The sequence below is a fragment of the Neofelis nebulosa genome, chromosome 4 (genome assembly GCF_028018385.1).
Source record: "Neofelis nebulosa isolate mNeoNeb1 chromosome 4, mNeoNeb1.pri, whole genome shotgun sequence".
NCBI classification, from domain to species: Eukaryota; Metazoa; Chordata; class Mammalia; order Carnivora; family Felidae; genus Neofelis; species Neofelis nebulosa.
In genome coordinates this window covers 116877785-116902056 of record NC_080785.1, presented here as the reverse complement: position 1 = coordinate 116902056, position 24272 = coordinate 116877785, and the positions used below count along the sequence as shown (strand labels likewise).

General features: G+C 42.8%; 1 protein-coding gene across 3 annotated transcripts in view; it reads right to left on the bottom strand.

Moving 5' to 3' along the window:
* VGLL4 (vestigial like family member 4) overlaps positions 1 to 24272 on the bottom strand; it is a 163914-nt gene that overhangs the window by 27760 nt on the left and 111882 nt on the right. For all 3 annotated transcript variants that reach the window (XM_058725988.1, XM_058725987.1, XM_058725986.1), the window contains one exon: positions 14659 to 14848. In XM_058725988.1, the coding sequence (XP_058581971.1) occupies positions 14659 to 14848 (190 nt within the window). The remainder of the gene's footprint in view (positions 1 to 14658; positions 14849 to 24272) is intronic.

The window sequence follows — 24272 nt, the reverse complement described above, 5'->3', positions numbered from 1 at the left end:
CAGCACCAGTGAGCAATTACTGCCATCAAGTCTTAAGAATTCTGGGACTGTTTTTATTAGATACCATACATGCTGCTGAAAATTAGAAGACACCTACACACACACACACACACACACACACACAGCACCAGTTTTCAGTCAAGAGATTTCACCTGAGCTTCAAATGAATTACTTGTCAGTAAGAAATTGTCAGTAAGATCACACAGGAAGCAATATATGTGGTTTTGCTGGAGTTCTGTAGATTTGGGGGACAAAGGAACAGAGAATGCTCTATCTTTGCCATGAATAAGTGAAGGTACTAGAATTTTTTTTCTTTTAAGTAAAACTGTTGGAATTATGGGCTAGAAATTGAAATGAACCTTTTGGGCAGTAATAAAAATCTATGAAAAAGGTGATTTAAGCTAACTTAGAGAGCAGGCATGGAATTTTTTTTTTTAAGTACGCTTCACACCCAGTGCAGGGCCCAGTGCAAGGTCCAAACTCACGACCTGGAATCAAGACCTGAGCCAAGATCAAGAATCAGACACTTAACCAACTGAGCCACTCAGGCTTCCCCAGGCATGAAAATTTTAATTTGTTCCATGTACTCATCCATCTTGTGTTCCAGACCCCTTGCTGCCTCCTTCACCAGGACTTCTGTCCCTTTCACTCCTCCCCGGTTTCTGAACTTGCACTTCCCACTACATAACAACCGCACACATATCCCAATACCGCCTTTATTTATCATGTACAATGGCATCCCTCCCAGGGCTCACAGACAAACCATCTCCCTGCCAGAGGTCCAACTGGTATCCCGAGGGAGACCTCATGAGGCAATGACACTTGTCCCGGTCCAGGTCCCCCTTTCCCTTAGCCACCAAAACACCAATCACCACCCACCCACCCTGCAAAAATGGGAAAATCTATTCTAGATTAAATGCAAAGTGTACTTTGTAATTGAATCCCGAATTAAAGAGAACACAACTATAAAGGACATTACTCAATGTGAATATATTAGTAAACTGGATCACATCATTGTTAAAACACATATAAAAGAGAAAGCAAATTTGGCAAAATATTAACAACTGGTGAATCTAGTGAAGGGTGCTCATTTAACTAGTTGTTCAATATTTCTAGAGATCTGAACTCTTTCCAAAATAAAAAATTGGGGTGGGATACGGTGGAGGGAAAGAAGATTGCCAGGTCAGATGATCGCCAACTTTGAATGGTATGTCTAGAATGATCTAACCGGGGCGCCTGGGTGGCGCAGTCGGTTAAGCGTCCGACTTCAGCCAGGTCACGATCTCGCGGTCCGTGAGTTCGAGCCCCGCGTCAGGCTCTGGGCTGATGGCTCGGAGCCTGGAGCCTGTTTCCGATTCTGTGTCTCCCTCTCTCTCTGCCCCTCCCCCGTTTATGCTCTGTCTCTCTCTGTCCCAAAAATAAATTAAAAAAAAAAAAAACGTTGGAAAAAAAAATTTTTTTTAGAATGATCTAACCAAGTACAGGCGAAGTGGGATGTTGGGGACCCTTGAATGGTCTTACAGAAGAGCTGACACAGGGATATGGGAAGGAAGCTGTGTGATGGAGATGCCATACACATTAAGATGCCGTGGGCAAAGAAAATGCTGGCTTCAAATACCACCCTCAAAAGGAAAGTCATGAGGCAGGTTGGATAATCCAAATGGCCCACGAGCTGCTTCCCACCTTCTGTGTAGCTTGCCTATACATTATTTTAAAATTTAACCACAGTTAAGGAGTATTTCAATGATCCATAGTCCAAGAAGGCCCTCTACTGAGAAGTGGGAAAAGGGAGTTTGGGACAGATCACCATAATCCTTGAAAGTCACCCTGAAGAACTTGGATTTTATCTTGCCAAAAAGAAGTCAGAGCTACCGCCCACGAATAAACTTTGTCTCATCCTTCAAATAGGCTCTCAGGAATACGTGCCGACTAGGGCACTATGCAGCCATCAGCCCCTTTCAGCAAGATCTCCATTCCCAAGCTTTATCTACGATTCACAGCTCCTAGAGAAAGCTGTTTCCATCGGTTGATATAACTTGCTCTAAAGCTAAAAGCCTAACACAAAATGATGCAGGATCATTCAAACCCAACACACAGGGAAATGGGGCTGCTAGTGATGCAAGCCCAAAGCTATCACACACAACTAAAATAAACAAAATGAATCTTTTAGAATAGCCAAATAAACACTTCCGCTTCGAGAACTTTTTAGGTAGACTGGAAACAACACCAAAAGTAGCAAACACTTAGGCAGAGATTTGTTTGCTGTTCTAGTAAGAACAGATCTACTCTTTGGATTGATTTCCACCCGGAAGAAATGTCTGGCCATCCCTCTGAACTGCGAGGTGCACCCAAGCTGAAGTGAACTTCTCATTCCCACATACCTTATGCGCACACAGGGGTCAGAACACAAAGCGTAAGAAGAAATATAAATAGAGGAGTTGGGGGTGGGGGAACCACATTTCATTCACACAATAAACTCTGAAGGCTTATTAACTCAGAGTCAACATCAGGAAAAGATAATTTGATCCAAAACAAGCATCACAAGCAGGACTAGTGATTCAGACTGTAAACTGCAACGGCCCAGGTCCTCGGGATTTGCACTTTCCTGTCTTGGGGAAACAAGGGGTAGGGGAAATGAAGGCAGTGGAGGTAGTGATGGTGGGGTTCCCTCTGTTCCAGAATGTTCCCTGAACTAAAACATTGAGCCTACAAGGAAAACATGGAAACAGAGTAAGTGGTACCACTCAGGGTTTATTACATATTTGAAAACAATTCTTAAAATCTTCCCCAAAGGGAAGTTTTGACAGTGCTCTCATAGTGACTTGTTCTTCATTCAAACACTTATTTAGCACCTAGCAAGTGGACACTGTGCTGGGTGTTAGTGCAACCGACAGGAGTAAGACTCCGCTCCCTCCCTGGAGGGCCCTGCAGTCTGGGAAGTGGAGCAGACAGATGGACACACCATTACAGCAAAATGTTATCATTTTATACAAAGAGATGTTCATCGCAAAGCAAAATGAACCATCATTTGCCAAGAGAGGGAGGCAAGGAAAGTGTACCAGGAAGGAGTTAAGGCACATGGGCTCACCTCAGCAAGGCAGAAGCACACGGGCAGAAGCCCCCAAACGCAGACGTCTGTTCAGTGTTTTCTGGAGCTGACTGGGAGTCATGGAAGATTCCAAGAAGAGAGTAAGACTTCAGAAACCTTCCGAAGTGGCAAGACCAGTAAAGAGAGCACTGTCATGGAAATGGGGTTCTAAACTATGGCCCAGGCCAGTACTGACATGGACAACAGTTAGTAGACTGATGCAGCAGGCTGTGCATCAGCGGGTTCGACATCAGAGAGGAGGCGACTTCCAAGCCAAGTGGAAAGACAGCCGTTCCATCATGAAGACAGGGGACAGACGTGTCGAAGAAGGGAGCTACTAAAATCAATTCCAGCCAAGCATTGCTGACCTGAGGAGCACACACAGTATCCAGGAGGCAGGTGGCTCTGGTGAGGGTGAAGGGTAGGACTCAGCGAGACATAAAGATTTGGGAAGCCTCTACCTGGAGAGGTAGGTAATTCAAGCCCTGAGTTGTTGGCATGTGACTTCTTCAGAAGGATCTGCACAGTAAGAAGGATGCAGCCCTGCAGAATGGCAATAATGCCTTAGTCTTTGAAAGATCCTGAGTGGAGTGGGCACAGAAGTAGGAGGGGAACCAAAGAAAGCAAGAAAGGGCCATGGGAATCAAGGGAAAAGAGACTTACAAGGAAGAGGAAGTCCAATAAGGTAAGGAATTGCAGGTTTCCTTCTAGATCTGGCAATGAGTGGGTCCCTAGTGAATGAGGGAGAGAAGTTTCATTAAAACTGCTAGCAGAGATCAAGGCACTGGACTGGGAAGTGGATATGGAAGTAGAGATGATCTGCTCCCTAGAAACAGCCCCAAGGGGAGGAGAGAACTAGGGATGGAAGATGAGGGACATAAGTTCAAGGAAGGGAGGACCTCGGGCTTTGCTCAACTTCTCTGGACTCACGGAACGTCCCGGAGAGCCCCAGGCAGGAAAGATGGCAGCCAACAGTCCCAAATCCAGGAATTACATAGTCATTTCATTGCAACAGTTGGTACAACAGTACAGCACCAGACCTTTGAGAGTCTGAAAGTTCATAATGGAATTTTGAAACCAAATAAAATGTTCTTTTTGTTAGGCAAGTAGGTTCCCTGGAATATTCCTAATAGGTCTCATTAGAAAGGGATAAAGAATCCATGGCCAGTCATATGTGATTAACCCTGGGCTAAATGATGTTTCTGTACATCGGACTTCTCAAAGCCTGAAATGTGCTACCATGCACGACCAGACCCAGAAGACTGGGTTAAGTACTTCCCAAACTTATGCCAGGGAACACCTTTTTCCTTAGAGCATCTGGAGGCAAGAGCATTCTGAGACCATCTATGGGCAATGGTGCCTTGATTCCCTAAGGAGTGTTACATAAGCAGTCACACGCAGGAAATCACTCCTGATGTGTTAGAAAACCCCACAACCACTCTTTGATGGGCTCAATGACAGAGACAAATTTAGGGAGGCAAAGAGGTTTCAGTTCTCAGACTTGCTTCTCAAGTGACCCAACCTAGTTAAGAGTTGGTTTGTTTCTTCCACTCGACCTTCAGCCAGTTTCTGGAGCTGGTTTCTATGTGGACGCATTAGCTGCATTTCTTAGATCTCTTCAAGGAAGGGAAGGCAAGAGGTAGGATAATTTTGAGGAGAGTATGCTGGTGAAATTGGTTTCCTTCTTTTCTGCAGTACATGTTGCCTCTCTTGGGGCCATGAAGGCTTGGATCCAGACGTCAGATCCCTTGTTTGGCAAGGTTTCCAGCTACTGCCAGATTCAGAACACTACTGCAACATTAAGTTCTCTAATTATGCTTTGGAGACAATTTGTGAAGAATTTTCAAAATGGAGAGGGAAGGAGGAGGAGGGCTGCTTTATGCAGAGATTTAGCAAAGAAGATAGAGACCAAGTGGTGGCACTTATCAAATAAAAACACCAGACACAGAATGCTGGGCTTGTAAATGACCTCACTATGTGTGAGCTACATATAGCACAGGCAAATGGTGGGGTTATAAGCAAGATCCTAGAGGAAAATAAAAGAACCATCAGCACTCACACACAGACCATGTTTCTTAGCTTTCTTCTTTCTGGTCCTTGGTCAAATCTACTCAAATGACAGCACTTCATATACTTGGACAAACTGGCTTTGTATGGCAATAAGAGGTTTGTGTGGTCATAAAGCAACATCAAGATTAATCCTCTATGTATAAAAATAGCTGCCATTGTGTTCCCAGGGCAGAAGCATCTTCAAGACAACGGCACTCCAAAAAGAGCTTTGGAGCACAGAGAATCAGAGTGGGAGGGAGAAACAGCCAAATCCTGTGTTGTTTTCTTTCCTCAACTTCTGAACAAATGCCTCTGACTTCCTCTGTAAATAAAAAGTCCTTTTTCCTATTTTAATGTGCCACTTTAAAAAGTGACTTTACTCATCCTAATGGAAGTTTTCTGATATATCCCTAATGTTCTTTAATTCCTCTCTAGGAAAAAAGTCCTTCTTTCTCAAGGTTCTCATCCCACTTTTACATTCTTTGTGACAAAGATAAGCAAGCACCACAGAGGTCCCCAGAGCAGACCAGAAGGCAAACGATGATAGCCCTATTTTCTCTACTTCTTTGCTTCTTGGCACTCCTGGCATTTCTTTACTCTGTGTGTTATTTGGCAGAAGAATACCAGTAGCGGGATGGGTATCTCCCTTTCCAGCTCTCTGCAAAGACTCTTAAGGCAGAAGTGATGCCTGCTGGGAAAAGGCTGATGTCAGCTCTTAAAAGCACAGCTCCCTGCTCGGATAAGGAGGTCTTTGTTTTCAGCTGAACTGTGAAAATGAGAAAATGCCTCTAGCCTGACAAACAAGCAACCCACACAACACAGGTCAGGCCTGTGACCTTTATTTAAAGGTACCACACTTCATTAGCAAAACACTTGCATGGAACTCACAGATGCGCCTTTAACGCCACACGGGAGCAGGAGCAGCCATAAAAAAACCCAGCTTCGGGGCGCCTGGGTGGCTCGGTTGGTTAAGCGTCCGACTTCAGCTCAGGTCATGATCTCACGGTCTGTGAGTTCGAGCCCCGCGTCGGGCTCTGTGCTGATAGCTCGGAGCCTGGAGCCTGTTTCGGGTTCTGTGTCTCCCTCTCTCTCTGCTCCTCCCCTGTTCATGCTCTGTCTCTCTCTGTCTCAAAAATAAATAAACATTAAAAAAAAAAAAAAAAAAAAAAAACCCGGCTTTGTTTCCATCCCTGTTAAGGCTGACCCAAAGCTCTGGCTATGGTGTTAGGGGCACAGTCTCACACTAAACAGGTCTCAGATTATACTTCCTTAATGTGAAACATTTATTAGACCCAGGCTCCCTCATTTATTTTTTTTAAAGTAAATGCACATATTTGCTACACGTGAGAGGAGAGATTTTTTTTTTTTAAATCTTGTTTCACATTATCTCAGTTTCTAAGTTAGTTATTTAGGATAACTAAAATAAGGCTATAAAACAGCCTCCTGAATCCCTCAGAACACTTTTGGGAGTACCAAAATACTGTGTGTAGATGTACAGAAAAATACAGAATTTCAAAGCTAAAATGTCCCAAGTTTGAATGACGCCAAGAAGGATGTGGGAGAAAAGAGGGTACGTAGTTTGAAGGATTCTATTTCAAGAGCCTCTCATTTATGAAATCTGGAGCAGGGGTGGGGGGGTGGGGGGAGGATGTGTCTCTGTAGACTTAAAGCCAATTTTAAACTGCTCCAGTGTGAATCTGTTAGACTAAGGTTACTATTGGCCTGTGCGCCACTAACTTAAAATTGGGTTAGAAATTTTAAATAAGAATTAAAACAATTTAAAAAGCACTTTCCTGGGCATAAACCAACCAACCCGCTTGTTTCTTCTTGCAGGGGTCCTCACCTGCACAGACACACCGTTTCCAGCCTCTTCAACAGAAGCTACGTGGCAGCTCAGCATCTCTGACGGGGCAAGCACTGCTTGGGAGGCTTTGCCTCGTGGAAGTTCTAAGGGCTGACAGCCCTTCATCACCTTAGGTCCCTGGTTCCTGCTGAAGCGATATCTCCACCTCTCAGCCCCAAAGCATTATCAGCTATGTTTTGAGAGTGCTTAAATAGAAGATCGTTCAAAACTATAAGGCTTTAGGGTACTTTGACAAATGATTCATAGAGACTGGATAACCAAGCTATTAATATAAATGTAACCTGCTCACTTAGAGCACTGGCTTTAGAATCAGACAGCCTGGGTTTTGATTCCTGTCCCCGTGACCTACTAGCTAGCCATGCAACCTTGACCAAGTTACAGAACCTCTCTGGGCCTCATTTTTACCATCTGTAAGTGGTGATAATCATAGTATCCACATCACAGGGCTGTGAGGATGGGATGAGATTATGCCCATGAAGCACTCAGCACAGTGCTCTCGATACACAATAAAGAGTCAACAGTCACTGTTATTAATAAGCCCTGATGCAAAGGCTCTCCTGATTCTCTGGACGCTGGCAATGCTGACCTCTCTCCATGCTCAGTGATAAAGTTTGCCTCTCTGGAAGGCTTATGAAGACTCACACACATCTGTAACATGCTGTCTATAAATATGTATTATTTTACCTTACAAAGTCCCAGTTGTCAGTAGGGTCAAGGTACTAAAATAGCCCTAACTCTCCCATTTCCTCTGGGTCTAGAGTTAATATGAAATGAGGAATTGCTTCCTTTACTTTCATGAAGTTTGGGGAATAGTCTCTTGGTAGAGTGTGTCCATATGTATCCTAAAGGTACTACAGGAACTAAAGGCACTAAACATACTCAGGAGATACAAGAAACACAGTGTGATCACATTGCCAAGCATTTTATGCACAGACATCACAAACTATAAATACTCCAGAACATTTGAGGTACCATTTACACAATCAACTCCATTGCACAAAAGTAAACGAAGTCCACAGGAAAACCCCAAAACCCATTTGAGCTAGTAATCAATAAGGTGTTTTGTTTTTTGTTGTTGTTGTTTTTTTTTTTTTTACTGAGTTTCTATTCTATGACCAGCACTTGATATCAAACGCTGCCTCCAACTTTTTCTCAAGCTGACAGAAGTACTGGTTTTGAGTTTGTCAGTTTTTCCCTCTTTTCTATTCATGCTTATGGAGGGAAGAGTGAACTAACTTGGGCCATGGGGTGGGGGGGAAGGGGGTAAGAATATGGAGTGGAGGGGAGGAGAAAGCTAGGCACGAGGAGAAAAGAGAGAAAAAGGAGAAGCAGAGGAAAACAGAGGAGCCCAGAGACTGGATCCGCAATCAAGGATAAAGCAGAATTGGCTACATTAGGCTTGAGAAAAAACTTCAAAAGAGTGGTCACAGAAGCAAAGACAACAACAATGGACACATTTCACACCAGGACAGTATTTCAAAGGAGCGCCACCCCTGAGGAGAGGCACTGTTTTCTTTCACTAGCCCTTCCTCAGTGTAGATTGCTAACTTGGTCTGTGGCAAACTCAGCTGCTTAGAACACAGGGCTAGTGACCATGGCTTTGATCCCAGTATGAGCTTATGGGTTTTCGCCCATCTGAGGCCAGGGGCAACTACTTTGCAACTGTAGAGCATTGATCAAAAGAGGATGCCTGCCCCAGTTGGAACATGAGCTCAGAGAGCAGTCTCTTGAAAGTGGGTCTAATTCAATTCAACACAGAAATTATTTAGTACCTACCATATACTGGACATTGGACTGGTGAAGTGTCATAAATGTACGATGTCCATCTTTTAAGATGCATGTAATCCTGTCTCAGGTAAGAAACAGCTATGGCATAATCAAAGGATCTTTGGTTTTGTGTCACACACAACAGGGTTAATCCCACCTCCACTACTTTGAACACACGGTCTTCTCAGAGCCTCAGTTTCTGCTTCTGTAAGTAACAGAGCTCTTATACACATGCACACACCTTAAAGAGTCACATTTGGGGCGCCTGGGTGGCTCAGTCGGTTAAGCGGCCGACTTCAGCTCAGGTCATGATCTCGCGGTCCGTGAGTTCGAGCCCCGCGTCGGGCTCTGTGCTGACAGCTCAGAGCCTGGAGCCTGTTTCAGATTCTGTGTCTCCCTCTCTCTGACCCTCCCCCGTTCATGCTCTGTCTCTCTCTGTCTCAAAAAAAAAAAAATAAAATAAAATAAAAAAAAAAAAATAAAAAAAAAAAAAAAAGAGTCACATTTATTACGAGAGTTAAGTGAGATAATATAGTTAAAGTGTCTAGCATAGGATAAGTATACAGTAAGCACTCAATAAATGTTCCCTTCCTCTCACAGGTGACTGACTGAACAGTTCAATAGCAAACCTTCAACACACACAAACCCTACCACATACTTTCATACACACAGAGATGAAAACTGCTTCATATCCAAAAATCATCTTAGACTGTACTCTTCAGCACAGGAGTTATCGGTCAAGCAGCCCAAAACAAGTCTCAAAACCAATATGAGTTTAGCCTGCTGTTATAATGCATCAATTGTGTGCCTTCAAGAATTTTTACTATACTGATACACAAGCTACTAGAAATGCACAAGATTATCATGGGGTGCCTGGGTGGCTCAGTGGGTTAAGCATCCGACTTTAGCTCAGGTCATGATCTCAGGGCTCGTTAGTTCAAGCCCTGCATCCACTTCTGTGCTGACAGCTCAGAGCCCGGAGCCTGCTTTGGATTCTGTGTCTCCCTCTCTCTCTCTGCCCCTCCCCCACTCACACTGTGCCTCTCTCTCAAAAATAAATCAACATTAAAAAAAATTTTTTTAAAAATGCACAAGATTATCTACTGAAGCATTATCAGTATTGTAAAACGTTGGAAATTACCTAAATACCCAAAAGAGAGGGGACTGGTTACATGAATTCTGGCACATGCAGGCAGTGGAATGCTATGCAGCTGGAAATAAGGATGCAGAAGTGGCAAGAAAACACCTCCGCGGGATATGGTTGAATGAAAATACCAGAGTTCAAACAAGCATAAAGTGTTTCCTTATGTGTAAGAGAAGGAAGGGAAATTGAGAAACCATTCACCTATCTGCTTACTTTACCAAAGAAACACAAAAAGGTTAACACCCTACAGAAGGAGCAAAAGGAAGGAAGGAGACGGCACAGAGTGACGCTCCTCACACTTTCAAATACTTTTTAATATAGCTTTGACTTTTAGAAGTATGTTAATGGTATACATGTTGAAAAAGTAAAATGAAATCAACAAGGGTGGAAAAAAATCTACAGCTGAATGCAAACAGAAATGAGTGAGTCCAACTATATATTTTAGTTAACTCAATACTGGGGGGCGTGGGAGGGTATGTAATGGACTACAAAGTTGTAAGTATTTTGGTTTACCCTCAGCACAGAACAAAAAAAGAACTGCCAACAAATCTTTAACTCTTATTAGGTTTCTTCTGCTAATTGGTATGGGCACAGCAATTCTGAAACTATTTTATGTGAACTATAGGAATGAACAATAAATAAATGTGTTGCTGGGAAGAAGGGAGATGCAAATATGGAATGGGGGAGGGTGAGGAAGAACTCTGTGGAATTGGATTAGAATTGGGAGTATTAATAATAACTGATGATTTCCTAGCTGTTTCCCCTGAAAGGGTCTAGAAAGAGTGCTGTTCAAAAGAACTTTCTGTGATAGTAGAAATATTCTATGTCTGGACTGTCCAATATGGTAGCAGCTAGCCACATGTGGCTGCTGAGTTTGAAATATGGCCAGTGTAACAGAAAAACTGAAATTTTAATTTTTATTTAATTTTACATTTGAATTGCCATGAGCAGCTAGTGTCTATGATATTAGACAACTCAAATCTAAAGGCAATGACACCATACTAATACCTAGCACCCAGACTGTGGCTTCTAAATCCTATTCTCCACTAAAAGGAACCAGGGTCCCCTGGAGAAATGGTTGATTGATTCCACGGCTGGCACAGGTAGGTTACAAGAGGATCATGTTTGCTAGAAAATAACAAAGTGCTTTATTCACCACATTCACAGCTATAAAACAGGAATCCAAGAGTCCATATGGGTAAGAGAGAAGGGAAAAGGGAGCTCTTCCTTAGTAGATCACACTTGAATATCAGGATCCTAGAAAAGAATTACTTCTTGGCATTTCCATGAAAGGAATCCCAATAGCCATGCTCCTATACCTTACTTAATCCACTTCCTTTCTAAGAGATGCGGTATCTTTCATATTCTTAACACTTAAGAGACTATTTATTTATTTATTTCTGAGTCACCATATCAACAAGAAAATTAATGAGGAGTTCAAATGAGTATCAAGGGTTAGAATAGGAGCCCAGGAATTCTCAATTTCCAAGTTCCAGAGACTAAGGAAACTCTCTTCTCTCTCCTCCTCTTCCCTGAATCAAATCAGATGAAATTTAGTCATTCTCTGTAGCTTTCTACTCTGGCTCAGAGACACTTAATCTCCTCCTTTCTACTGGAAAATATCTCAGTATGATGGTTGTAATGAAATGTAGCCAAGCTTGCATCTTTGAAACGCTCTTACTAGCTGTCAAAACTGTTTTTCAACAACACTACACTCCATGCCCAGAATTACTGTGATTTCTTTAGTGATAAAGTAAACAAAACACATTTTCACTACACAACATTAACACGTACTGAGAAGACAGAAAGCAAAAATCATTTTGTAATCTCCTTAAAGAGACAAATATACTAGACCATTCTTCTCCAAACAGGTATCAGTTTGTAATTTATTATAAAAAAAATTCCTTAGGTATATTAAATAAAAATGAGGGAACAGGCCATAGCTCCAAGAGAAAATGTTTCACCAAATCAAACAATAATAGTAAATATCCTACAACATGAAGAAGTAATAGATACAGCATCTTTCCAATCTGTGTACAAAATCTGTCATTCGGCTCTTGGAGGATACAAACAGAAACATTGTTACTATTGCTGAAACGAACAATTATCACAGGTGAACAGAGAGGCCAGAATTAACTGATTGTACACTGACCACCTTTCTTCCATAAGTCTAGGGAGGATGGCCCATGGGGCTGCTGCTATTTCTATATTCCTGAAACTCTGCATGATGACATCAACTGTTGAGTTGAACATGAAATCTAGCAATTCTATTCACACTTTAAATTATTTGTAGTGTCCTCAATGTAATTGTAACATAGTATGAATTATTTATAGTCACCTATACTTCAAGCTCATATGTGCAACGACCCAAGGAATCACGAAGTCATTTTCTAACTGCCTTAACACTGTAATAATAATATTACTGATGACTCAGGCAGGGGGTGCTCCCCACTGGCCCCGCGCTGCATTTACAACCATCCGGTGAGGGAACAACTACCATTACTTCCACTGAAAGATAAAGAAGCTGAAATTTAAGCCCAAGACATTCTGACTGAAAGTCACACACACTCAGACATTAAATTCACCACAATAGTATTTTTATTCTCTATTGCTGTTACCAATATCAGAATAAGTAACTTATTAATAGTAAAAGTAATAGCTACTATCAACTGAGTGTCGCACTGCACCAGACTCCTTGCACATGGTGGTTCTCGAGCTCACAGCAGCCCTCACATGAACTGATATCATTGCCATTTTACAAAGAAGGATATTGGGCCCAGGTAAATTAAGTGACGGTCCAAGGAAGTGGCAGAAATTGAAATTTAAACCAAGGCATGTTTGCTCACAGTATATACCGTTTCAGGGCCACCTCCCCTTTCCGTCCAAAAACAAAAACAAAAACAAACAAACAAAAAAACCCCCAAATGTCTATTTGGGTTTCAGGAAAGAGGACAAGGAGAAGAAGAAATTCCTCATAACAAAAGAAGGAACAAACAGTTGAGCACCCAGGATCTAAATGACCAGCCTCTCCCTATCTGGGAGAGCTCATTGTTTTGCAGTGAGTGCCTTGTCTCTGGATTCCTGATTGTAGCAAATTCCAGGGCTCCAGACTGCAGCTCAGCCTCTGACTAACACTACAGTGATTTATTTGAGGATAAATACCTCTGTCAGTGTGTCTTATGACTGAACACAACAGTCCAAGCGGGATGGAATGCATGGAATGCCCAGGGCTGCTGGCGCTGAGGCAGCAGAGGGCTGCTGGCCTTATCGGCTACCTCTCACTGCGCAAGGTCTCCTCCAATGAGAAAACAGGAACTCTCTGAGCACTCATGTTCCTGCCAGAAACAGCAGCATCCTCAGAAATCAGAACTGGGGAAGCCAAGCATTTTGAATAATTATGTAACATTAATTCATGCCCAGGGAAGGCGGGGGATGAGGAGGATCTTTTTACCTGGATATACAAAGCTACGCCTTCTAATAATCAGGCCTACCTCCCCCTCTGACAAGCTCCCACACTCTGATAACGCCTAACGGCTACACAGTTGCCAGAGCAGACTCTCCGGGCAGCTGGCTGGTGTCTCCAAGTCCTGAAAACATGTGAAAAAGCATTCGACCCCCTTTGTGGGGCATGCGTAGTAAGAAGAAAGGGCAAAGAGGAACCCACAACAAGGCGCACAGAAGCATAGCTGTTTTCCTAATGTGAATGTGGTCACGCTGCACACATTCAGAGAAATTTCATTTCAACCCCTCTGTGTTACAAGTCAGGAAACTGAGGCCCAGAGAGTTGAAGCAGCTCATGTGATGATCATAAACAGTGATGGTGGCTGACGGAGGACTGGTGCTCAAACAGCTACAACAGGCTCACACGCCAGAAGTGATGAGCAGCACGTTATCACAAACACAAAAAACCCTCTTTCCCACCTTAGGAAGGTCTTCCGTTTTTACCCTGAGCACACAAGGTGAGAATTAATACATATACTGTCAAGAAGTCAACAGCAGCTTAACACGACCTCCCAATGCCTACGTCATTCACCTTACCGCGTCTCATTCATTTAGCATCTCCCATCATCACAAGAAGGGTGAATACTGTGCAATAGATATTCTGAGAGAGAGAGAGCACACTCACACAACTTTTATTACAGCTTACGGTTATAACTGTTCCATTATTAGTGACTGTCACCAATCTCTTACTGTGCCTAATTTATCAATTAAACTTGCTCATAGATATGTATGTCTAGGAAAAAACAGAGCATATGCAGGGTCTGGTACTGTCTGCATATCAGGCATCCACGGGGAGTCTTGGAACATATACCCCGCAGATGAGGGGGAACTACCGTACTTTTTCACGTACAATTCTAGACTCCCAAGCAAAACATGTTACATAAGCCTGTCTAGTCGCTAACCTTTCCTTCCATTTCCCGGCCCATAAGACATTCACCAAAGATTGATTCTCCTAACAACCATCATCGGTACAGGCCAGACAAGGCAGTCTTCAGTCAACCACCCCCAAGATGCCGGAGGAGAAAGCTAACATCCACGGGAGCACACACACAGGGTCAGGAGGAAGGAAAGAAGAGGTCACCTCTCCACAAGTGGTTACAATCGGTTCATCTCCTGCCTGGCAGGTAAGCATCACTCATCCGTCACTTCACAGCTGGCACAAAGTTGCCAGAGAAACACGGCCCCAGCACAGAATGCACGGAAGCCAACCCCAGAAGACCCTCGCTTCAGAAAGAGGGAACTTACAGATGGGGGTTGAAGATGCGACTCATCTTGGAAGCATGGTCGTTTTCACAGTCCAAGCCATCATCCCCTTGCTCTAGGCTGAACTTTCTCTTGCTGGGACTGATGGGCGGGGGGCCTGTGCGGTGACTGGTGAGGGCAGATGCCACAGGGAGGGTCTGCATCCTGGGTTCTCCCCTGAGAGCAGCTTCACCTAAGCAAAGAGAGAGGTCGTCGTCATCAATGAGCAGAAAAAACACCCCACCGCAGCGCCCCGCTTCCCCGCCCACCCCTTGCAAAAAGACTCCCGTGGAAAGTTTTGGCACATGACAGGCTGCCTGCCATTCTCAGAACACGGCCTGAGTGCAAGGTTAGCTGCCAAGCACAAGGCATTTTACATAAATGTGGTTTTCTACACAATAACTCATTCCCCTCTCCCAGCTTTACTGAGATGTAACTGACATACAACACTGCCAGTTTAAGGTGTACAATGTGTTGATTTGATACACTTATATATTGCTAACCCCTCCATCATGTCACATAATGACCATTTCTTCAATAACTCTTTAGGGTAGAGTTTAAAATTAAAAGTAACAAATAAAGTAACAGAACGGTAAAAGTATTGACCACAAACCATCTCAAAAGTTAATTTAAAACAATAAAGGTCTTTTCAACCCTGTACCTGTAAGAGAATGACCTAACACAGGCTTCATTAGAACCTGAGTAGAAACTCACTTTTCTTGCCTGCTACATTTTTATTACATTTTTGGTATGTTATTTTTTTTTTAAGAATGAGGAAAATTTATAGGTTCATAATTCACATATTTGCCCCAAAAGTTAAAAGAAATAAAAACACATTGTTTAATGAAAAATAAACATTTCGTTCTTACAGAACACTAAAAATGGCACATTAAATATGTTTTGGCTATTATCAGCACAAAGTTCCTGCATAGGATTTGACCTGCACAGGTGCAGTTCTCACACATTTTCGAGGCTGAACACTCGAATTAGAAATCACATTGTGACCTGACTCCAAATCTTGGTGTTTTTCATTCCTGTAATTACAAAGGCTTTGCAGCAGGCAGTAACTCTGTGCTTCATTATTAACTAAAATAAGCATGACCCTTTATTATAATAAAGGTTTTATATCTTCTAACGTTTATAAACAAGAGTAATAATTACTTGAAGAGAAAATTTCAAGTTTTCTAAGTCATATGGGTGAGGGGGGGTACCTAAGATTTTCACAAATAATAACCCTTTTGTTGTGCTATTCTTATTGGTCTCTAAGGCCTGACCAATTTTGTTTCTACTCGGTCACAATTTGAGAGAAATATTAGGATAAAGTCAACTTCATCCGAAACCTTGTGGTACCTAAGACAGGAAACCTTTGTTTGCCACCACTAATTTTCATATCATCACAGATGTGTGCACAGGCTTAACAGTCGTTTGCTTCATACACATATGACAAATATGATTTTGTTAGGGAAAGGAGTGAGGGAAAAACCTCCTGAATGTTTACCAGGAAAAATAAAACTTTTGCCAATTGAGTCAGCAAGATATAAACTAGCAAATATACAGTGACCCCATAACACACCTCCAGGCAGGATTTCTTTTAGGGATTTTGGCCCCAAAGCAAACTGGAACTTTCCATTTCAAAGAAATAGCTAAAAACAGGCCATAGGCTTCCCTGCCACATTCAGACATTCAGCAGGATTTTGTTTGTCCTCTACTTCCTATTTATGAATTTTTGATTGAAAGGAGCAAGCAAACAGGGGAGCCTGGGTGGCTTGGTTGGTTGAGCAAAGTCCAACTCTGGACTTTGGCTCAGATCATGATCCCAGGGTTGTGAGACTGAGCCCCACATCAGGCTCTGCACTAAGTGTGGAGCCTGCTTAAGATTCTGTCTCTCCCTCTTCCCCTCTGCCTCTCTCCCCCACTTGTGCTCGCTCACTCTCTAAAATTAAAAAAATTAAAAAAAATTTTACAAAGCAAACAAAAAAGCCATGCTAACTAATATTTATACTGTGATAAATCAGAAAATATTCTTTCCAAATACACCCCCCTCTCTTGTACCCTCCTCCTCCACAGAAAGGAAAGGGGAATTTCCAATGTAAAACGTCAGTAGCCCAGCTAACTTTTGGAGCAGCCCTGATGGCAACCCCCAGGAACTCAGCAATTGCAAATCAAGTCTCCTCAACATGGCACAGAGAGCCACCATGCCCGCCACCCTATGTTTCTCCACATCCTTGGCAGGTTCTGTGGGGAGGAGTAGTCCGGCTCTGTGTGGACCCCTGGGCTTTGGAACCATTTTATCAGATGCCAGATGTGGAACAACAGCAGTTGCCATGGAAACCTACCACCACAGCAACAAATTCAAATCCCCCCCCCCAAAAAAAAGTCACTCATCACAACACTAGAATACACTGCTAAGCAAAAAGCAAAACTCTTGCAGTAAGAACAACGTTCCCACTCTACTCCCCAATTTCCATCTTAACATAAGCTTGTTTGTGTTTGTTGGCAGTCTACATTCATCCAACAAATGCCCCGCTTATCTTTAAGACCGAAATCGCTGGTGTCTGACACAGAGAGAAGAAAGTCTACAGGAATCCCTTGAAAACTGGGATTTCTAACCTGGAGGGTAAAGGACCCACAGAGGAACCACGGGTGGTTCTTCCCCCTGAGGGGCTGTGATGAAACTATACCAACCCCCCTAGAGACAATGGGGACATGCATGCTGTTAGTGCTAGGAGGGGCCTTGTACACGTGGATTGCCTCAATGGACAGAGAAAACTGTGTGCCCAGACATGCAGGGAACTACCCAGGGTTAACAGATTTAGTGCAAACAAGAACCCGTGCTCTCTGCCTATCAGAATGACATCTCCTTGTAAATGCTGTGCAAGGCCCACATGTGGCTTACAGCGGAGGAACTGAGGGTATAAGGGAAGGAATCCACAGTTAGAAGTACAGAAACAGGTCTGGTCAGTTAGACACCTTCATTTTTGGGCCTCCACTCAAGGACGCTAGTCCGACTCCTTTTATTATAAAGTAGGATTTGCTACTATTATTGTATAAGTGGCAAAGGAAGGTTAAAATAATTTTAGTAAAATAGAGGAGAACACATAGTCTGAGAGTCAAGACACTGGCAGGACACTGTCACTTTATTTAGAACCAGGAGAATATGGGCACACGCTTCCCCTCGAAGTCCTGCCTCCAACAAGGGGCTGGACTAGCTAACACCTAACTCTCCTGCAGCCCTCCGAATTAGCGACCCAACTCTGATCCACGGCCCTGTACTGGATCAAGTACAAACCAGCCAACATTTACTAAGTGATTACTCCTTGTTTAACACCAAACCAAGGCAGCAAAAGGCACAGTTTGTGTCTCAGGTGCCATAGGTTTAAAAAACTAAAAAGCGAACCCATAGTCAACTCAACTTGGAAACCACAAGATTAAACAAAGTTCACACAAATTTCTTCACTACAGACCTCTGTGTCCTCTAAAGCACTTGTCTGTCTCCAAGCCAGAAACATGGCTGTGCCGATTTTACTCACGCCCACCCCCATGCTCCTACACATTTCTGTAAACTCAGTCTTCCACAGCAGCGTTCTGGCTAGGTCAACCCACTGTAACCCCAAACGGCGGGGACTTGAAGGTCACTGATGAGATACCCTGCAGGCTGCTTCTCCATTTATAACCAACAAGTGGTCTCATGACCCTCCCAGCCTTTGCTCCTAGTATCCCCCTTTGTGAACTCTGGGAATGTCAGCCCTAGAGGTTAAACTAGACTGGACACCACAGCACAAAGACCTCACTCTCTAACCCCAGGGCTTCTTCCTCCAATCTTCTTCTTACACTTAAATCCTACGTATCCGGCAAAGGCCACTTAAAATGCCTCCTCCTGCAGACTGTCTTCCTTGACTCCTCAATCTTAAAGCTATCTCTCTTGGGTTGAGCATTCAGCTCTTGATTTCAGCTCAGGTCATGATCCCAGGGTTGTGGGATCAAGCCTCAAGTCGGGCTCCATGTTGAGCAAGGACCTTGCTTAAGATTCCCCCTCTCTCTCTCTCTCTCTCTCTCTCTCTCTCTCTCTGCCCCTCCCTTGCTCTCATGTGTACACGTGTGTGCATGCACGCACACACACACACACACCTCTCTCTCTAAAATAAAAATAAAGTCATCTCTTCTGAATACCCATAGAAATTTATCCCTATGATACTTCCCTTCCTACCTTGTTTTATGCTCCTTGAAGCAGGAGACGTTTAATTCCTTTCATATACTCAAGAATGCAGAGTACAATACCTTCCACATAGTAAATGGATGGTAAACATTGACTGAGTGAATAAATGAGGCATGGCAATGGGGTGCCCAGATGAGAGAGTTATAGGATATGTTACAGATCAAAGTTGTGAGAATAAAGAATATTAAAAGTTTTAGTTAAGAATATTATTTAAAAAAAAACTCTCAGAACTCAGCAATAAAAAGAACTCAATTTAAAAATAGGAAAAGATCTATGGGGCACCAGGGTGGCTCAGTCAGTTAAGCATTCGACTCTGGTCATGATCTCGCAGTTGATGAGTTCGAGCCCTGCGTCAGGCTCTGTCCTGACAGCTCAGAGCCTGGAGCCTGCTTGGGATTCTGTGTCTCCCTCTCTCTCTCTGCCCCTCCCCCACTTGTGCTCTATGTCTCAAAAATAAACATTAAAAAAATTAAAAAATAAAAATAGGAAAAGACCTAAATAGACATTTCTCAAAGAAAGATATCTATCATCTCAAAGAAAGATGGCTATCATTTGCCATCACAAATCAAACACAAATAAAAACCACAATGAGACACCACTATACACACACCAGGAGGGCTCATCAGAAGACAGAAAAGAACAAGTGTTGACAAGAACGTGGGGCATTTGGAACCTTTGTGCACTGCTGGTATGAATATAAAATGTTGCAACTGCCATGGAAAACAATTTTGGGAAGTTCCCCAAATGGTTAAACATCGAGTTACCGCATGACCCAGCAATTTCACTCGGAGGCATACAACCAGGAGAAATTAAAACATATATTCATATAAACACTTATACATGAATGTTCACAGCATTATTCATAATAGCCAAAACCCCAAATGTCCCCCAACTGACAAGTGGGTACACAAAACATGTCTATCCAGAAGATGGAACATTATTCAGCCATAAAAAGCAATGAAGTACGGATTCATGCTGCAACATGGATGAACCTAGAAAACAGTACGTTCAGTGAAGGCAGCCAGACACAAAGGGTTGCTACTGATTCCATTTACATGAAATGTCCAGAATAGGCAAATTAAAGACACAAAAAATAGATTTGTGCTGGAGGCTGCGAGGAGGAGCAATGGGAAGTGACTGCCAGGGAGTGGAGGGTTTCTTTTGGGAGTGATGAAAATGTTCTAACATGGATGGTGGGGGCAGGGGAGGCTCAGTCGGTTAAGCTCTTTTGGGGGTGATGGAAATGTTCTAACATGGATTGGGGGAGGCGGGGGCTGGGTGGCTCAGTCGGTTAAGCATCCACTTCAGCTCAGGTTATGATCTCACGATTCGTGGGTTCGAGTCCCGCACCCAGCTGTGCTGACAGCTCAGAGCCTGGAGCCTGCACTTCAGATTCTGTGTCTCCCTCTCGCTGCCCCCCTGCCCACTCTCTCTCAAAAATAAATAAATAGACATTTTAAAAAATGCTCTAAAATGGATTGTGGTGAAAGTTGAACAATCTGTGAATATACTCAAAACCACTGGGCTGTATATGCTACATGGGTGAATTGTATTGGTATGTGAATATCTCTACTAAAGCTGTTACCCTCACCACTAAAAAATAAAAAAAATATTTATAAGTAGATGACAAAAGACTCCAGTATCATTAGTTCCTTTCCTATCTCAAGTTTTTCACACTGAACTGTTCAATGAGAACAAGCATCCATTAATTTTCCCTGGAATGAAGATAAACCTTGTGTTATTATAGCTACAGCTCTCTACAATGTTACACTTGGGTAGTTTTTTAAAAAAACTATTAATTTAAGCAAAAACAGGTCAGGTAGGCACTTGGATTCACCAAGGGAACCCTTCACCAAGGGTTCTATTAAGGTCCAGCTCAGCTTTTAATCAGACCTTGTGTGAGCCCCCCTTGCATGCTGAGGGCTGTGTGAAGTGCTGTGAAAAAGCAAATGACCTAACAGACTCTGACCACATGCAGGGAAGGAAAGAATACACAACAAAAGGAACTTAATCTGAGGTGTAAAAGACTTTTTGCACTTGAATTAGCGTATATTCTAAATTTCACAATGATTTGGTAACTGAAAAAGAAAAGTATCTTTTTCAGAAATAAACAGGAGAAAGGAGATCCAAGGAACTCAGTGTTTTAAGTTTCTCAAGCTGGTCTCACTAGGATTGTCAACTTTAAAAAAATATATATATATGATTGTAACAAAGTAAGTTTAGTTTTTAAAATGCATTTGGCCTCTTTATATAGGGATGGGTTACTAAGAAAATGCCCAACACATGCAAAGATTACATAACTGCTGTTCTCAGTCCTGGTGGCAGTTCTAACATAGGGATCAAAAATATTCCTTAAATATGTCTTCCAACTGGAGATGAGCAAAGATTTTTGGCCCAAAATTTCATAAAAATCAGCACCTATTAATTTCAATGGGGAAAAAAAAGAGTTGAACAGAAAGATAAAGAAAACCGCTTAGCTTTATGATGTGCCATATAATGATTCTGGTGAACTATCAGAATAAAATTCTGCTTTCTAGTCAGAATACGGTGGAGGGAAAGCAAGGCATGGGGACAAGACCCAGGGACATGTGGCCTAGTTTCAGAATCCTGCACAGATTCTAAGACTCCTTACTTCCTACATTTTAATATAGCTGAGCTTAAAGTTTGTCTTACATTCAATTAGCATATTTTCAAAAGAGAGACAGATTCTTTCTTAGTGGGACGTGAAATAATGGTTGGTCTTAGACTGGATACAATATGGAACCAAACTGGAGGGCCTTCAAAACAGCACTGGTCTCATTAGCCTGTTTCTTCATTTGTAAAATTAAGTGATTTGATTATACCACCTTAATGGCTTAACTTTTGCTCTAAATGTCTCCTCCATTTTACGTAAGGGCTATCTTCCAAAGTTAAGTCATACTTTAGCTGCCGATGAAGAAATACTCAACTTTTATAGGACACACCTTACACAACAGAAGAAAAAAGTGATTCCACTATGTATGCTTAACTAATTTACTTCATCCTTGAAGGGGATGTGATTAAAAATCAAGGAGACTTCCAATTCTCAGTGGTCAAGTTTCACTCACATATTCAAATACCCTAAGAGCACTGTAGTTAGTATGCTGAAACTGGAAATAACTATCATCTGGTCCACAAAATGCAGATTCGACCCTCATACAACGTGATGATGAAGGCCAAGGTCTTCAACATGGAGGTGAGACAACTAATTTGGTTCAGTGACCATAAGGGATTCCAGGGAAAAGCAGAGGCAGCTTTGGAACCCGGGTCCCTCAGCCCCCGGTCACCGCATTGCTTCACCAGCTCTGTGAGCCAATCGCCACACGAGGATTTGTGACTGCATTCAAGACTGTGGCCTGCCTCACGAGGAATTCATGAAAATCATGGTATTGACTATCATTTTATGGAGATTAGTCAAACAGCACAAGGCTGAAATGACAGTGTCTTTGTGTTTACGGAGAAGGGGAAGGTACGAGTGTACTAAAAAAAGTTATCTTGCCCTTACCCTTAACAAGGGCAGATTTTCCACAAAAATCTGTATTGCCTTCCATACTCAAAACCTTTCTTCCACAATTTAAATCGTCGCTGTGTTTAAGACTTTAGGTTCTACTCCCTTCCCCATCCCTTTTATCATGTTTGAACCTAAATAAAAAAAAAACAAAAAAAAACCCAAAAAACCCACAGCTTGGTTCCCACCCCCCACCAAAAGCCTCTCGGCTACGTGGGACCGTCTCCTGTCTGACCACAGCCCAGGGGGAGCAGACTGACATCACCCTACTGGCGAGAGGCACCCAGATAAAACAACTGCTCTCCCCTCACGCTCAGGACCGTGCAGGGCAGCGGCCGCGGCATATTCATTTTCTTTCAAATAATACTTCTTTGTCTCAGGGACCAGCAGCTGGAGAGAAGACCGTGAAGTCAACCTCTTTCACACAGTTCAACTGGGGGCTCTCCCCATTCTGGTTCCCTTTTTTCTTTTTTTAAAGGAGGGCTGTTAGGCAACATGATGAAACCCGGCGAGCCAGAAGAGATAAAAGACGTGACGTAGCGTCTGCCAGCGGTGCAAGGATTACCAGCGATTCTACAGGGCAATGACCACGCCCCCTCGCCCCCACCCCTTTCCCACAGCGGCTCTCAGCAGCCCAGAGCCCCATGTCACATCTGGAGGCCAAACCTCAGCAAAAGGTTACTCGGATGCAGCCAGCCAGGCGGGGGAAGCCGTGTGAGTGCAGACCCCCAGCTGAGCATCATTTGAGCGGCTCTGGGCTTTTCTTTAGGGCAACAAGGAGATTGTTGAGGAAAAAAGAAAAAAAAAGAAAGAAAAAACCCTTACAGCATATTACTGACTGCTAATAATATAACTAAGGATTAACAAAACATAGTAAAATGTGGCGTTGCAACATACATACGCCTTCGTAATCAGAATTTCAAATAATCCTGTAAATGTTACACTTTGTCAGAAGTTTCCTGTATCTTACGCCAAGTATATTTTATTTTTAAAGCATTTAAAAATGTGATTATTCCGGTTTTTCCTCACTATGGTCCCATAACGGAAGAAGGTTAAGAATGATTCCCTAACTGCAGCTAAGGAGATTAATGTGTCAAGAATTAAGTGAATTGCTTAGGTCATAAAGCTGATCCACAGAAGAGCTGGAAGGATAAGCCAGGCATTTAGATTCCCCCATTTTCATATTCTTTTTAGATATGCAGGATTCTTTACAGGTTAAGGAAAAGAAGTGGGAAGAAGACAGGTAAAGGGGAGAGTCCCTGCAGAGCAGGTGGGGGGTTCACCCAGATTACAATTCAGCAAGTCTGGCTGGCACCTGCTCCCAGACAATGCCAGTATGGCTGGTATTATCAGGGTGGAGGATGTCCACAACTCTTAATAGTTTTGTTTTATTATTTTATTTTATTTCACTTTACTATTTTAATTTTTATTTTAGAGAGAGGCATGAGTAGGGGTAAGGCGGAAAGGGAGGGAGAGGGAGAGAGAAAGAGAGAGAATCTTAGGCAGACTCCATGCTCAGTGAGGAGCCCTACATAGGGCTCAATCCCTCCACCCTGGGATCATGACCTGAGCCAAAATCACGAGTGGGACACTCAACCAATTGAGCCACCCAAGCTCCCCTACAATCCTTAATGGTTTTAAACATCTGTAATTCCATAGGGATTAGAGGAGGGAGGGTTAAAAAAAGAACCGCAGGGGAATAGTAAAATGTCTGGAATTCTCAATCTCCATTCTGAACAGACAATAAAATGTTTAGGAAAGGTTAATCTAAATATCAAAAAGTACTAACTAGCTGAAGATATATTAAAGTCAATTCAAAATTATTATATTCACACCCATATGTTGCTATTCATTTAACAAGTTTTATACCACTTA